Here is a 14,772-nt window from a genome sequence, read left to right on the forward strand (position 1 = left end):
ATAGTCATTGTAGAGTCACCCTCTTAACAGTTTGATTTTTTTTTCTAAAAATAAATACCTCATTAACTACAGGTAACCACAGTTAAATGAAACCACACTGAAATAACCCCACACACAAAAAATAAAAGCACATTTGGATGTTCCAGCTTTAAATAGACAACATCAACAATGTGGATATTACATTAAGCGGAAAATTGCCAAAATATAACTTTCTCCTTAGTTTTTTCTATTTAGCAAATCTAAGATAAGGATTAATGATCTTAACAGTTTAGTCTAGGGAAAATCTTTTTTTTCCCCCCAAAGATTACAGTTATATTTTAGACTTAGTATGATAGAAATCCCTATGTAGAGAGTATAGATATAATTTAACTCACAGCCTTACTATTGATGTAAGAGTAAGCTTTTATATAGTGATATTTTACTAAACGTGAAAGTTACTATATAGGATTTCTGTACTTACATTGAGCAATACAAATACATGTTAGTTTTATATTATGTTTCCTTAAGACTGAGAAAGTAAAATAATAATCATGACAACATTCTTACCTTCTTGAAAGATTTAATCTAAGAAAAATGTAATTATATAGGAATAATATAAGAACATTGATATTTTTAGAACATAAAAATTGAACTGAATATTAATATTTTATTTTTTACTCTCAGAATTATGCACGTGCATAATTTAAAAAGTCAGATAGTTCCGTAAGAATTGTTTAAAAAATACACACAATCCCTGGCCCTCACACCTCACTCCAGTTCCCGTTTTCAAAAGGCAACTACTTTTGATTAGTATAACTAATACTTTTGGTAGTTATATTCACATAGAGCTAAGTAACATGCTTGAATACTTCTTAAAAAAAAACATTATCTATTCATTTCCCATTATAGAACAAATATTATTATAAACTTCCCAACTTAAAGAACTATTTTACCAAAAATATAAAGTACTTAGCCACACTATAGTGAGATATTAAAGACCTAGTTAAAGAGAGACAGTGAGAGAATATTTGAAAAATTTTTAAATATGCCATATTCCTTTTCAAAAATTATAACAAAAGTGACAGTACTCCTCAGATCAATCTGTAGATTTAAAACACCAATAAAGTAGGTATTAAAACTAAGTTAAACAATTGGATACAAAATCAGGATGTCCAGTAACCTTTTCTCTCAAAAGAACCACCTCCTTGGAGAAATGGCTGACTATATATAGGTATGAGGTAGAAAATATGCAAGTTAAGCCAGAAGTATCTTGAATACTAGATAGGAAGGAAGCAATCAAAGTCTGTTAGGATTCTGTGAAAAGGACTCAGGAGCCAACATAAGGAGGCTTCTACTAGCTAAAAATGGGAAATTTGAACAGTAATAAGGGTAATAACAGTAATAAGGGTAATAACTACAGTCAAATATAGTGAGATTATTAACTTTAACTTTTTATTATGGAAAGTAGAATAGTATAATGAGCCCCTATGTACTCATCACTGAGCTTCAACAGTTATCAACATTTTGCTAATCTTTTTTTATATATTCCCATACCATTAGAGTCTGCTAGGGGACCAGTTCATTTTGAAAACTGGTAAATGGAGAGTCCAGCATTTATACTGCCTTTTCTTACATATTGATGAGGAGAAACTTTTCTTTATAAACATATCCCAACTGATAAGTGAAAAGGATATGATAGAATAGTGCCATTTTGCAACCTTTAGTGAATTATCCATCACTGTCAACACCTCAAAAGGAGAGACAACCAGATAATAAGTGCCTCATCATAACCTCACATATGACATGGATATGCCAAAAATTCAAACATGAATCATTTTGATCCTGGAGCTCCAACTACCAATTTGTAGAAGGTCAGAGAAACATTAAATTATACCCAAGGAATGCAGTTAGCAAAGCTAGACTGTGGGAAACTCATAGGACAATTGACATAGTTTCGTCAACAAATAAATTGCAAGGGGGAAAAAAGGTAAAGTAGAAACCCATAGGTTAAAAGATATTTGAAAGATAACCAGTTCCAGTGTGTGACTCTTAATTGGATCTTGATTCAAATAAATTTTTAAAAATTCACACAAAAAATGGAAATGGGAGGACTGACTGGATATTTGATAAAATCAGGGAATCATGATTATTTAGGTTAGATAATGGCTATTTTTATTTTTTAATAATTCATATGTTTTGGGAATATGTATTGAAATACTTGTGGATAAAATGATTTGATGTCTTAGATTTGCTTTCAAATAAAATGGGAGGCAGGAAGTAGATGGGATAGGTGAAACAAGATTATTGGTGAGTTGATCACTGTTAAAGTTGAGTGACTGGTACATGCAGGGTCATTATACTGTTCTCTTTACTCTTACATATGTTTGAAACTTTAATTGTAAAAAGTTTAATTAAATAAAGAAATGGGCAGAAGTATCAGTTTTAGTTTGGGGGACCAAATAGTTATCTGACTGCACTTGAAAAACATAATACAGGCTCCAAAAATAAGTTATATAATAATATAAGACAAATAGTATAAAAAATAAAGTAGAATAACTTTAATAAATTATCATAATTTTTCCAATATAGAAAAAAGGTATATACACACTAGATACTACAGGATTTCAGTGAATTCAAAGTTAATTAAAGAGTTGTTAATGAAACATCTTTAAGTAGACAAAAATGGAAAAATACACTTATCCCAGCTACAGAGGAGAATTTTTTGCTATTAAAGAATAGAAAATTAGAAGCCATAAAAATATTTAATAGTAGTGGTATTGTGTTTTGAAGTTGTTAAACATTAAAAAAGAATGATATGTGGTGAGATATTGAAATACTGGATTATATAAATAGAAATGAAGAACAGTAGTTAGTATGTGAAAGAAATCAAATACGTTCCCTCAGGAAACTGAAAGAGGAAAGTTGTTTTGTAGAAGCTAGGGTAGTGTTCACAGAGCTGCCTTGCCAACATACCTGATCCCACTTTAATTAAAATTCTGAGGGGCTTCCCTGGTGGCACAGTGGTTAAGAATCCGCCTGCCAATGCAGGGGACATGGGTTCGAGCCCTGGTCCAGGAATATCCCACGTGCCACGGAGCAACTAAGCCTGTGCGCCACAACTACTGAAGCCTGCGCACCTAGAGCCCATGCTCCGCAACAAGAGAAGCCACCGCAATGAGAAGCCCGAACACCGCAATGAAGAGTAGCCCTCGCTCGCCACAACTAGAGAAACCCTGTGCACAGCAACAAAGACCCAACACAACCAAAAATAAATAAATAAATAAATTTATTTATTTTTAAAAAAAATTCTGATCAGTTAGTGAAGAAAGGACTATAAACTGACATTTACTGGGAACCTATGCTGTTCTAGGACATTTTACAGTAGTCTGTGAAAGAGCTGTTATTTTTAGTTTTACAGAGGTAGAAATAGATGTTCTGAGAGGTTAAGCGACTTGCGTAAGCATCCAGTGCCAACCAAGTCTTCATAACTGGCTGCTCAGAGCCTAAAAATTATAAACCAATAAAAACAAATACTCTTCTGGGTAGTTAATGATCTTATTATTATTTAAGATAAGATATTAGCAAACATAAACATGATACATTATATAACAATTAAATTTTTAAGGACATGAGCCGCTGATTACGGTCATCTGTACCATTGCTATTCCTTCACATTCTCTTTTTTTCACAGAAAATTTGGTTTTCTTCACTGAAATCACTGCTAGAAAAGGAGATTCAGTTTTAGGATTTTATATTTTACTTTTAATTTAAGGGGAGATAACAGTAGATTCTTAGCTTAGTATTTCTTTATTTTTCTTTTTAATGTATTTTTGGCTGCATTGGGTCTTTGTGCTTTCTCTAATTGCAGCTAGCGGGGGGGGCTACTACTCTTCGTTGCAGTGCGCGGGCTTCTCATTGCGGTGGCTTTCTTGTTGCGGAGCACGGGCTCTAGGTGCATAGGCTTCAGTAGTTGTGGCACGTGGGCTCAGTAGTTGTGGCTCGTGGGCTCTAGAGTGCAGGCTCAGTAGTTGTGGCTCATGGGCTTAGTTGCTCTGTGGCATGTGGGATCTTCCCGGACCGGTGATCGAACCTGTGTCCCCTACATTGGCAGGCACATTCTTAACCACTGTGCCACCAGGGAAGTCCCATTTTAGCTTAGTATTTCTTTATTTGTAACTGTCCATAAAAATGGGATAGCTATCTATTATAGTTATTGAAACTATTCTAAAAAATCTTTACTGCAAAGTGTATAAAGGCAGGAAGTTTAACAGAAATGATTATGCTTTGGCTTCATTTTGAAAGGGCAAGTAAATACTAACTGTGTCATCATAGAATCTTAATCTTTCTTATTTTCTCTTCCTTTAGTACTGCGAAGTGATCATTTCTTGCACTTACTACAGACTGACAATGTTCAGGTAGGATCTACGGTCATGACCATGCTACAGAACATACTACAGATCAACAGGTAACTTGGCCTTACAAAATATGTAGAATTTTTTATTTGTGATCAGAAGCATTACCAATTTTATTCCAATTAAAATCATTGATTGCATATGACTTGTACATGGCATTTAAAAAGCTCTATTATTACCATTTTATTTCAGAAAAAAAATGAATGTAAAATACTGTAAAAGACTGGAAATTTGTTATCAAATTTGTTATCTCAGAGCTTAAGAAGATTTTAGCCCAAATCTCAGGCTTAGAGAAAAAAAATTACTGTGATATCTGAAGGAAAATATTGGGATCGCAATAAAAAATGTTTAATCATATATTTATTTAGCAAACTGCAAGCTTAGTATTTGCCAGGTGCTATAGAAGGGCATAAAAGAAGTAATAGGCAATTTTCCCAGGTTAAAATAGAAAGGGAGAGTAAACACTGTTGAAATCATTGATTCTTTCAGTTCAGTATGGATTTGTTAAGCATCTACTATACGTGCCAAGTATTTGTCTGCATTGGGTTTACAAAATTGATTAAGATATGAACCTTGTCTTCAAATAGCTCACAGTATAGTGGAAGAGACTAACACATAAGGACAATTATATTACAGTGTAATAAGTTACCATGTTTAAGGGTACACAAGTATTAGAGGAGCTCCTAAACCAAACTGAGGGGGGGCTACTTCCTGGAGAAGGTTAACACCTGAGATGAAACTTAACGGATGAGAAATTAGCCAGGGAGGAAGAAGAGAAAACAGTATTTCTAGGCAGAGGTAACAATATAAGCAAGTGCACACAGGTAAGAAACAACATGCAGAGGGTGAAAAGTAGGCTATAGTTTATAAGACAGGATACCATAGAAGAGAGAGCTACACAAAGAGAGAACCCCAGAGATCTGCAGAGTCCCCTTCAAGTTTTCAGTAGAATACTGATCAGCACATGCGTTTGAGGAAACTATCCAGTGTCGTGGAAAACAGTAATCTAAAAGGATTAAAAGGACCAGTACCAGAAACAGAGCCAAGAATACTGACTGATTCCAGCAGCCAAACTGGAAAACTACATGAAAAATGGAGCACTGAGAGTACTCAGGATGGTTTCATCTTAGTAGTGGGGGATAATAGCACTAGACTGAGCACCATTCTGGATCATCCAAACAAAATAAAAGCAAGATCTGAAAGGATCAAATTGTTTGCAAGCAACTTAACCACATCTGGTTATTGAAACTGCCTACATCTTAAATTTTTCTTTATTTGTAAAGTATACAAAGGCAGGAAGTTTAGCAGAAATGGTCATACTTTGATTTGGCTTTAAAAGGATGAGAAAATCAAACTTGTGCCATCATAGAATCTCTGCTTTGCTCTTTTTTTCCCCCCTCTTCCTTTAGTAATACAAAGTAATCATTTCTGCAAACTGATGATGTTCAGATAGGATCTACAATCATAACTATGTATAAAATTCTAGAAAATGTAAATTAACTTATAGTGACAGAAAGCAGATCAGTGGTTGCCTGGGTATAAGGTGCTAGGGAAGGTAAGAAGGGAGGGACTACAGTGAAACAAAAGGAAGCTTTGGGGGTGATGGGTATGTTCATTATCTTGATTGTGATGGGCAAACGTCAAAACTTACCAAATTGTACATTTAAATGTGTGCAGTTTGTTGTATATCAATTATACTTTAATGAAGCTGGTCAAAATAAAAAATCATTAGGTCTCCATGAGCATTTTGATATGGAGTAAGATAAAGGATGCATTCAGTTATGACACCAAGTTTTCTATAATGGATAATAGACAGTGGTATAGCCAAAACAAATTCAATATTGGTTATGTCCAATATAGGTAGATATTTTCAGCAGGCAGAGAAATAAGAGTCCATGCAAAAACTTGTACACAAATGTTTATAGCAGCTTTATCTGTAACATCCAAAGACAAGACAACTTAAATGTCCACTGACAAGTGAATGTGACTTCTGGAAGAGATCTGGACTAGAACTATGGACTTATGAGTTAGCCTAAAAACAATAGTTAAAAACATGAGAGAAGATGAGCTCAGTGGAAAATATAATAGATTGAGAAAAGAAATGGACTGAAAATGGAATCCTGGGGAGTAACCTTTAAGGGGTATATTGGGGAGGGGGAGCCCACAAAGAAGACTGAGAAAGAATGGTCAAAATCTGTAAGTAGAGGATGGAAGAGGATCAGAAGAATATTTTATCACAGAAGCTGAATGGTAGAGAATATCAGGCATAACCTTTACGGTTACTTTTTCTACTGTATAAAAGTTATTTATATTGTTGTTGAGTAAGAATCTCTTTGCATTGTTCTCAGATAATAATCATTGCCATTATTTGCTCTCTACAAGCCAACATCTACTTTTACAGAATTGCAAAATATCCTAATCAGTAGTAAATGGATAATCAAAGGTACACACCCTTAGAAAATCACATACTCCTTGTTGGGGTGAGTAAAAGAACACCCAGTAATCCCTTCTGACTATTTTGACATTTCAGGTAATTTTTCATGACATCAGTAATGCAACATGAGGTTGTTAGTGTAATAAAGGAATACTAAAAGAAAAAGTTCCTTCTATATTAAGTACATGATAATTGAATTCCTATAACATGTTTGTCTTCGTACATCATTAAGCAGTGAACCATGTACTTAATGTCCTGTGATCTTCCTCTTATTATTGCCTTGAAGCTTTTGAACCATCTATTTACTATTTTGCACATTTATCTTTCCTCCAGTATTTGATTGCAAGTTTCTTTGGCAACTTTGTATTCCTTACTTTACCTAGCATGGTGCCTTACAGTAAGAATTCAATTAATTGATTTAATGTGATGTATTCTTGGAACTAAGCTATCTGCTTAAACTATTGGTTATCTTCATGGATCAGGCCATAGGCATTAAGTTGCTGCACCTTTAATGTTTAATTTTTTGTGATCCTTATGTGTCGTTTAGTAATGGTACATTTTTAATTTTTTTATTTTGTTCTATTAGTGGTGATTTACTCAGAATAGAAGGGAAAACCCTGCATTCAATTTTAGATGAAGTTGTTTTCAAACTTTTATCAACTCCTAGTCCAGTCATAAGAAGTACTGCTACAAGGCTCCTACTGTTGATGGCTGAATCCCATCAGGAAATTTTGATTTTACTGAGACTAAGTGCCTGCTACAAAGGTAGTACATATATTCTTTCTTTTCTTCAAAGTCTCAAAAAGAACATTTTTATTGATGGTTTATGGAAAACAAAATACCTGTGTTTTTAAAAAGTCAATAATTGAAATGTGCAGATAAACTCTGTCACAGCAGATGACAGTTCAGGGAAAAAACCTTTATGTAATCCAGCCATCTTCATGTCTCAACAGATGGCATATGATACCTTATTGACAAGGTTACAATGAATATTTACTCCCTCTCTGACAAAAAGGCTGTGTATTGAATATACCATATAGTGTAGTAAAATAATGACCAAAAAGATCAGTGATCTTACCTAACTTTACTGAGAAAATAGAGCTGTGCTTCAGAGATTGACAGCCCTTTTGATCTTTACATCAATTAATAATTACTCTTCAACTCCTATACTGCCTTTCCTCAAAGACAAACAAAAAATTTTCCTCACTTCCAAAATCAAACATATATGTGAATAAAAAGTCAGAAAACTTGAGAAGGAAAGGACTCAGTGTTTTACCATTACCATATAATAATCTTTCATTTAATTGAGCATTTACTATGTGTCAGATAACTATTCCTCCTACTCTATGTGTATTAAAATATTTAATCTTCATAACAATCCTGTGAGATGTTTACTCTTATCCTCGTTATATAGCAGTGGAAACAGAGGCATGGAAAAAAATGTAGGTGTTTACCCAGAATTACTCAGGTAGTTTTTTTTTTTCCAACTGTTAATCAAAGTTATATGTTAGCTTTGTTTTCTTTGCTAGCCAGAGCAATGAATTCATTACAATATATTTTCTTATTCAGTATGGTCAAGAAGTAGGTTTCTAATTGATTACATATACTTACTAATACAGGGTTATATTATATATAAAATTTCAAGAATTAGAATATAATGTGATGCATTTAATACCAAAACTATTACAATGGCCGTTAATCATTCTTGATGATTTGGAAGGCACTTTAGTGACTTATCTTGCATGAGTCATTACTGTGAACATTGTAATTATTTTATGTATTATAGAAATAGGGAGAGAAGTGCCAGTAATAAAACTGTCTAGATGATATTGTGCCAGATACACATTTTTTATTTCTGTAATTAGATTTCTTCTATAGAAATGTGAATGTCCAACAGAGTTCATTCTAAAGGAATTTTATCTTAAGCTGTATCCCTTTCTTTCTCAAGTAGAGCTTATTCAGTTTCCTCAAGATATTTTATAGTTATTAATACTGCTGAGAACATGAGTCTTGAAGAAAATATAAGACATGGAAGGACCCATCTAGTGTCTTCCCCAGTTGTACACTCCAAGGCCATTTTCCCTTGCTGATGTATATTGATATTGCGTACATACATTATAATACATCATTCCTCCATGCCCTGGAAATAGTACTTACTTTGTAACTTATATTACTACTCAATTTTAATTTGGGATGAAAGTGCAGTATTTTAATATTATAGCACTTCTCCTATAATAAATGCTCAGGAACCTATTGATTTACCCCAAATTACTGTATATTTTTATGTAATAATAACTCCATTTAATTAGTAGTAACTAATAACCTGCTTAAGTGCTTCCACAGGATAGGCATTTAGTCAGTATGTATTCATTATCCTTTTTAAAATGTTTTTGTTTAAGGTATTTATGTTCAAAAAAAAAAACTGTATGTCTCTACCCTTTGACTTATCGCAGTGATTCCACTTTCCTTTTTTTTTTTCAATTAAAGAGGTTGACTAGACAGATTTTGCATCAGATCTCACAAGTGAGCACATAAGAACTCCAGGACAGTGGAAAATCCTAAAGACCTCAATCTAGAAGTTTTTGAGAAAAGGAAAAAGAAAAATCGTGTGATTAATCTTGTTATTGTTTTCATTTGTTTCTAAACTAGACTTTTTAACCTCTAATTAATTCTGATTAGATAATAGTTTTTTAATTATTATTTTATTATTATTATTTTATTATTAATAGTTGTGCCTTTGCTTTGCATTTCAGGACTCAGAAGTCTACTAAATAAACAAGAGCCTGGGACAGAGTTTAGTCAAGAACTTAGACAGCTCATTGGTCTTTTAAGCCCTAAGGTCTATCAGGAAGTGGAAGAGCAGGTATTAAATTATAAAAATAATTTGCATGATATTTACTAACATTTCAGTAAACATTTTAGTTTCAAAATATTGGATAGTGGTAGTCTCTTGAATCTTTTATTTGCTCTCTTTCCCCCCTTCCTTTACTTATTTTCCCCTAGCATCCAGAGCAGCCATAGTTTGATGGGAGAAGGAGTTGTTTATGGTCTAAATTTTTAACCCCAGAGACTTTTTTTTTTAAACCTATACAAAGAGTCCCTCATACCCTTGAATCTTTGAGTAAATGAAGCCAGTCATAGGAAGTGAAGCAAAGATGTTAAAGCATTAAATAAGCAAAACTATGAAATCCTTGTAATGGGAATGGAAGTGAGATTAATCAGGGAGAATTTGAAGCTAACTAGACTGTATCTTGAATACATTCTAGATAATGCCTAACTGAGCTTCCTTTGTGAGATCGGGTTTAATATTCTTAGGCCTTCCCTGTCCTGGGCCTATGCAGATGTTGCCTCCTGCTCAGCTTATTAAAGGTAGAGATTAATACTTGCCCAGGCCTGATATTTTAAGAAGTAAACTTCTAAAAAAGACTTTCCTAGAGATGTCTCTAAATTAATTCTGGCCTTTAATTTCAGAAACTGCATCAAGCAGCTTGCTTGATTCAAGCTTATTGGAAGGGTTTCCAGACTAGAAAGAGATTAAAGAAGCTTCCATCTGCTGTGATTACTTTGCAGAGGAGTTTCAGGTAAAAAATTGGTGTGAGAGGAATTATGATCTGAGAGGGCTAGATATATCTTATTAGAGTATAGCTGAGTGAAAACTTAGAGTTTGGAGTGTTTTTTTTTTCTTTTTCAATATTCTAATCTGATTCTTTCATTCTTGCTTCATACATTTCTGAGTACCAGCACTTCATTAACCAGATGTACTTTCAAAAGCAAAAGACGTAATATAAGACAGGAATCTGATGTAACAAATACACAATCCTGTTCACTTAATAAGACTTTTTTGTGGGCCAGGCCTACAGAGGGAGCCAGTAATCGTCAATTATCTCATTAAACCCTTAAAACTAAAAGTTGCCATAATTGTTCATATGTAATTATGGTAAAAATGTGTATGAGTACAAAAAGGTTTAAGTATGTTAACCTGATTTTTCTCAGTAAATATGGCATGGATACATATGGTCATTGAGATATGACATAGTTTGTCATTTGTTGCTATTTCAAGTAGACTAAAAATGAAATACTGAAGACATGGCCCAGTTTTTACATGACTAATCCATCCAGATTCTTAGAGGTGACAAAAAGAACACACACACACACCACACACAAATGAGTTAGCTCTTAGGTCATTGTTGATAAATTAGAGCCATCTCAGAGGTGATTTCATGTAACCTAATTTAAAGCTATATTTTAGTTCACTAAAGTGTAACTTGCATATTCCAGAAGTCAGTGTTTTTTTTAAGAAAACAAACTATTCTTTTAATAACTGCAGCTGTGTTTCTCAGTTACAAATGTTTTTAAATAGTGAACTAAAATTTAGCTTTAAGTTAGGCTGCATGAGAAATCACCTCCGAGATGGCTCTACTTTATCATAAATGACCTTAGGAGCTAAATCATTTGTGTCTGTGTGTTTTCTTTCCATTGCCTCTAAGAATCTGGATGGGTTAGTGGAAGGTATTGAAGCCACTCTGGCTGTGTCCCTTAGTGGACATGCTTTTCATTGATAAAAGTTTCCTTCAGAGAAGACTTAAAAGATAAGTTATTAATATCATTGGGCATGAGTTTTGTTGGTAGCCAAAAAAACATTAATTTTTTAAGCATGCTTCAAGTGCTTAATATATGCCAGAGGCTGTGCTAGGTATTGGGAGAGTTAAACAGACTTGAGTTTGTGCCCGTCCTCAGCAACTTATGGGCTGAATGATCTTGGACAAGTTGCCCCACCTCTCTCGCCTCAAATTTCCCATCTATAAGATGGGGATAATTGTCTATGTACCTCACAAAATTAAAACAATAGAAAGTTTTTTTTAGCATGTTACTGGGCACTTAGAATGTGGTAGGGAGGAAAATGCATATGGCACATTTTTTGCCCTTGAAGATTTACAGATCTAGTTAGGCAGATCTGTTAAGTAAATCGTACTCATGAGAGGCAAGTATAATCCATTCCAGCATTGCTCAAAGTTTGTCTATCCTACTAGCTATTTCTTTAAAAATATTTAAAAAGTTATTTCTTTGGTTAAATAAATTTGGGAAATGATGAATATTTTGAGAGTCACAGTATATATTCTTCTATTCAAGAGTGAGATGTTCTTGGTATAGCCTTACCTTTGTAGTGAACTCAGAGTAGTTATCCCTTATGGATTCTTCCTGCTACCGTTCTCAGCTATGTATCCTCTTACATTTAAAGGTGCCCCTATGCCATGGATTCAGACCTTTAATGTTTAGTCTTACAGTATTTGCCAAATTTGCCAGTTTACTTTTCTTTGCAATATTAAAATCTTTACTTAAAAGCATCCTAGGATTAAAGATTTTGTCCACTTAGAGGGGTATCTGTGGGATCTAATTAAGATTCCACTATTTTAAAATAGAAATTCCATTGCTTTATGTAACAACACCAGACCAGTTATAAATATATCCATTATAAGACATTAGCCATGAAGCCAAAATTATTTAAATCTCACATTATAATGAGTTTTTAGTTTTTTAATCTCCAGTTTGCTCCAGGCTTCAGCACCTTTCCTCTTCTATTAGTTGCAACAGTTTATGCAAATTTCTTTTACTTCCTTTGTAGCTGGGCTTTCTGCCAAGGTTATTTCTGTCTCTTTGTGGTCAGGTTATTATCTCAGAGTAATTTCCCTCTCCCATGTTTTTTGGGGGGAGGGACTGCCCACCACTCACAGTTATGGACCTAGATTCATCAGAGCTTCAGATTCAACAAGAGGTACTCCTTTATAGTCACACCCTTGCTAAAGCACTTTCTTGGGGGTTTCTTCTTTATTTGATCACTTTTCATGGTCAGAAACTTTGTTTTCTGTTAAGTACCCTTTTCCTCAGCAAGGTTTACTGAAGCAGCTAACAGCTGCCTCACAAGCAGGAAAGCTCACAATTTACCTTCCTCTATCATGGTGCTGATACTTAGGTATTTTAATTTTATTTGTTTGACTTTGTAGGGGAAGAAAACAGTTTTTACCTCTATACATTTTAGGTTCGTTGGTTGGGGCCCTGAAAATTATACTGACAAAAACAAAAACAGATTAACAAGAGAAAAACAGTTTCTTAACATGTGTAGCACACGTCACATGGAAGAAACCTGACATGATGCATAACTCAAAGGGGTGGTTAGAATTTGGGCTTATATAGCTCTCACCTTCTGAGATGGCCCACACTCTCTGGAGTGTGTTTTTCCCAGGGCTGTTCTCGCCTTTTGAGACAGACCACATTTTGTCTATGGAACGTGTATTTCTCTAAATAAATCCACTTCTTACCTTAAAAAAAAAAAAAAGAATTTGGGCCTATATAGATGTTAACAAAGAATAATTTATAGCGAAGTGACAGGTGAAAAGAAAAGGATTTTAGGCTTCTGAGGGCAGCAAACTGTGGGAAGGTAAATATATTGGGGAACTTACGGAAGATATGGGTTATTTGTGCAGGTCTGTCTTAGCATCAGCTTTCCATCTCTATGGCCATAAAACTTCCTTGGGAGGGGAAATTTATGGCAGTCCTCATTTCTCAGCTGTTTTCTGCTTTTACTCAGTTAAGGGATCCTTTGGGAAGGCTTCTTTCTGTGTTTCCTGATTCTCATTTGCCTCCAGCTCAAAACGATCTTTATGCCAGAGTGGCATATTCCACTACCCTTCAACTTCCCCCTTGAAACCGAGCTTAAGGGCATAACTCTATCTCTTCTTTGTTTGCCTTAGGGACAGTGATTGCTTCTTTGAAATTTTTATTTTTTCATAGTTTATAGAATTCCATCCAGTGAATGAACCGGTATTTATTTATATTACTCACTATTGTAGGACATATGGTTTGTTTTCAACTTGTTACTGTTGTTATGCTATGGAGAACATCCTTTAACATAAGTCTTTACATATGTATTGGATTTTTCCTTAAGAAAATTATTAGAAATGGAATTAATTGGTTAACATTTTTAAGGCTTTTGATACATATTTTAAGTATTTCTTCAGAAATATTTTGATGCATTTATCCAAAATATTTCTTCAGAAAGGTTGTAGAGCAGCACATGAAAACTTATTTCATCATACTCTAACTATACTAGGAATTATCTTTGAAAATTTTTTTGCTGTCTGTATTTATATGATTACTAGTGAGATTAAGCCATTTTTCATAAATACTTCTTGAGTGGACATATAATTATGAAAATTGTGTGTACTTAATGTTTCCATCACAGATCTAAACGAACAAAGATGTTACTGAAGCTAAGTAGACAGAAGGAAGAAGAGGACCGCAGATTACAAGTGCAACTTCAAAGGCAGAGAGCCATGAGACTTTCCCGAGAATTACGGCTGAGTATGCTTGAAATAGTTCATCCAGGTGTGTGGCAGCATCAATTTTATGAGTGTAATTAAGACTGATTAGGGTACCCTTTTTTTTTTTTTTTTTTTTTTTTGCGGTACGCAGGCCTCCCACTGTTGTGGCCTCTCCCGTTGTGGAGCACAGGCTCCAGACACGCAGCTCAGCGGCCATGGCTCATGGGCCCAGCCGCTCCGCGGCATGTGGGATCCTCCCGGACCGGGGCACCAAACCCGTGTCCCCTGCATCGGCAGGCGGACTCTCAACCACTGCGCCACCAGGGAAGCCTAGGGTATTTTTTAATAAACCAAATTTCCTAGCTACCTGATGATTTATTTTTTTAAATGTGGACCTTTTCCCTGTTTCTCCTTTTTCAGGTAAATCTTATTAAATCTCTTGAGTCAAAAAAAGTATTTTTTTTTATTAAGGCCTATTAGTTGATGATGAGCAATCTCTCCAGTAATTTTTCTTTTCTTTCAGATAAACTAGTGAAACAAAATTTTACGCTTAAAGATATCTGTCTTTGACATAAAGAAAGAACCCCCTTGAACTTAAGTAAAGTGTTAGAATATTGCTACATTCTGC

At 34.3% G+C, this 14,772-nt stretch overlaps 2 protein-coding genes across 7 annotated transcripts in view; one reads left to right on the forward strand and one right to left on the reverse strand.

The window, feature by feature from the left end:
• EAF2 (ELL associated factor 2) overlaps window positions 1-14,772 on the reverse strand; it is a 121,964-nt gene that overhangs the window by 77,125 nt on the left and 30,067 nt on the right. The gene's annotated exons all lie outside the window — the stretch shown is intronic.
• Window positions 1-14,772, forward strand: part of IQCB1 (IQ motif containing B1) — a 46,975-nt gene that overhangs the window by 19,782 nt on the left and 12,421 nt on the right. For 5 of the 6 annotated variants that reach the window (XM_082624776.1, XM_082624771.1, XM_082624773.1 and 2 more), the window contains exons 7-11: window positions 4,345-4,444; window positions 7,412-7,590; window positions 9,579-9,688; window positions 10,297-10,406; window positions 14,066-14,208. In XM_082624776.1, coding sequence (XP_082480902.1) covers window positions 4,345-4,444; window positions 7,412-7,590; window positions 9,579-9,688; window positions 10,297-10,406; window positions 14,066-14,208 — 642 coding nt within the window. The remainder of the gene's footprint in view (window positions 1-4,344; window positions 4,445-7,411; window positions 7,591-9,578; window positions 9,689-10,296; window positions 10,407-14,065; window positions 14,209-14,772) is intronic. The other variant, XM_082624775.1, reaches the window with a different exon arrangement.

Source organism: Mesoplodon mirus (genome assembly GCF_964341445.2).
Source record: "Mesoplodon mirus genome assembly, chromosome: 6".
In the NCBI taxonomy this organism is placed as follows: Eukaryota; Metazoa; Chordata; class Mammalia; order Artiodactyla; family Ziphiidae; genus Mesoplodon; species Mesoplodon mirus.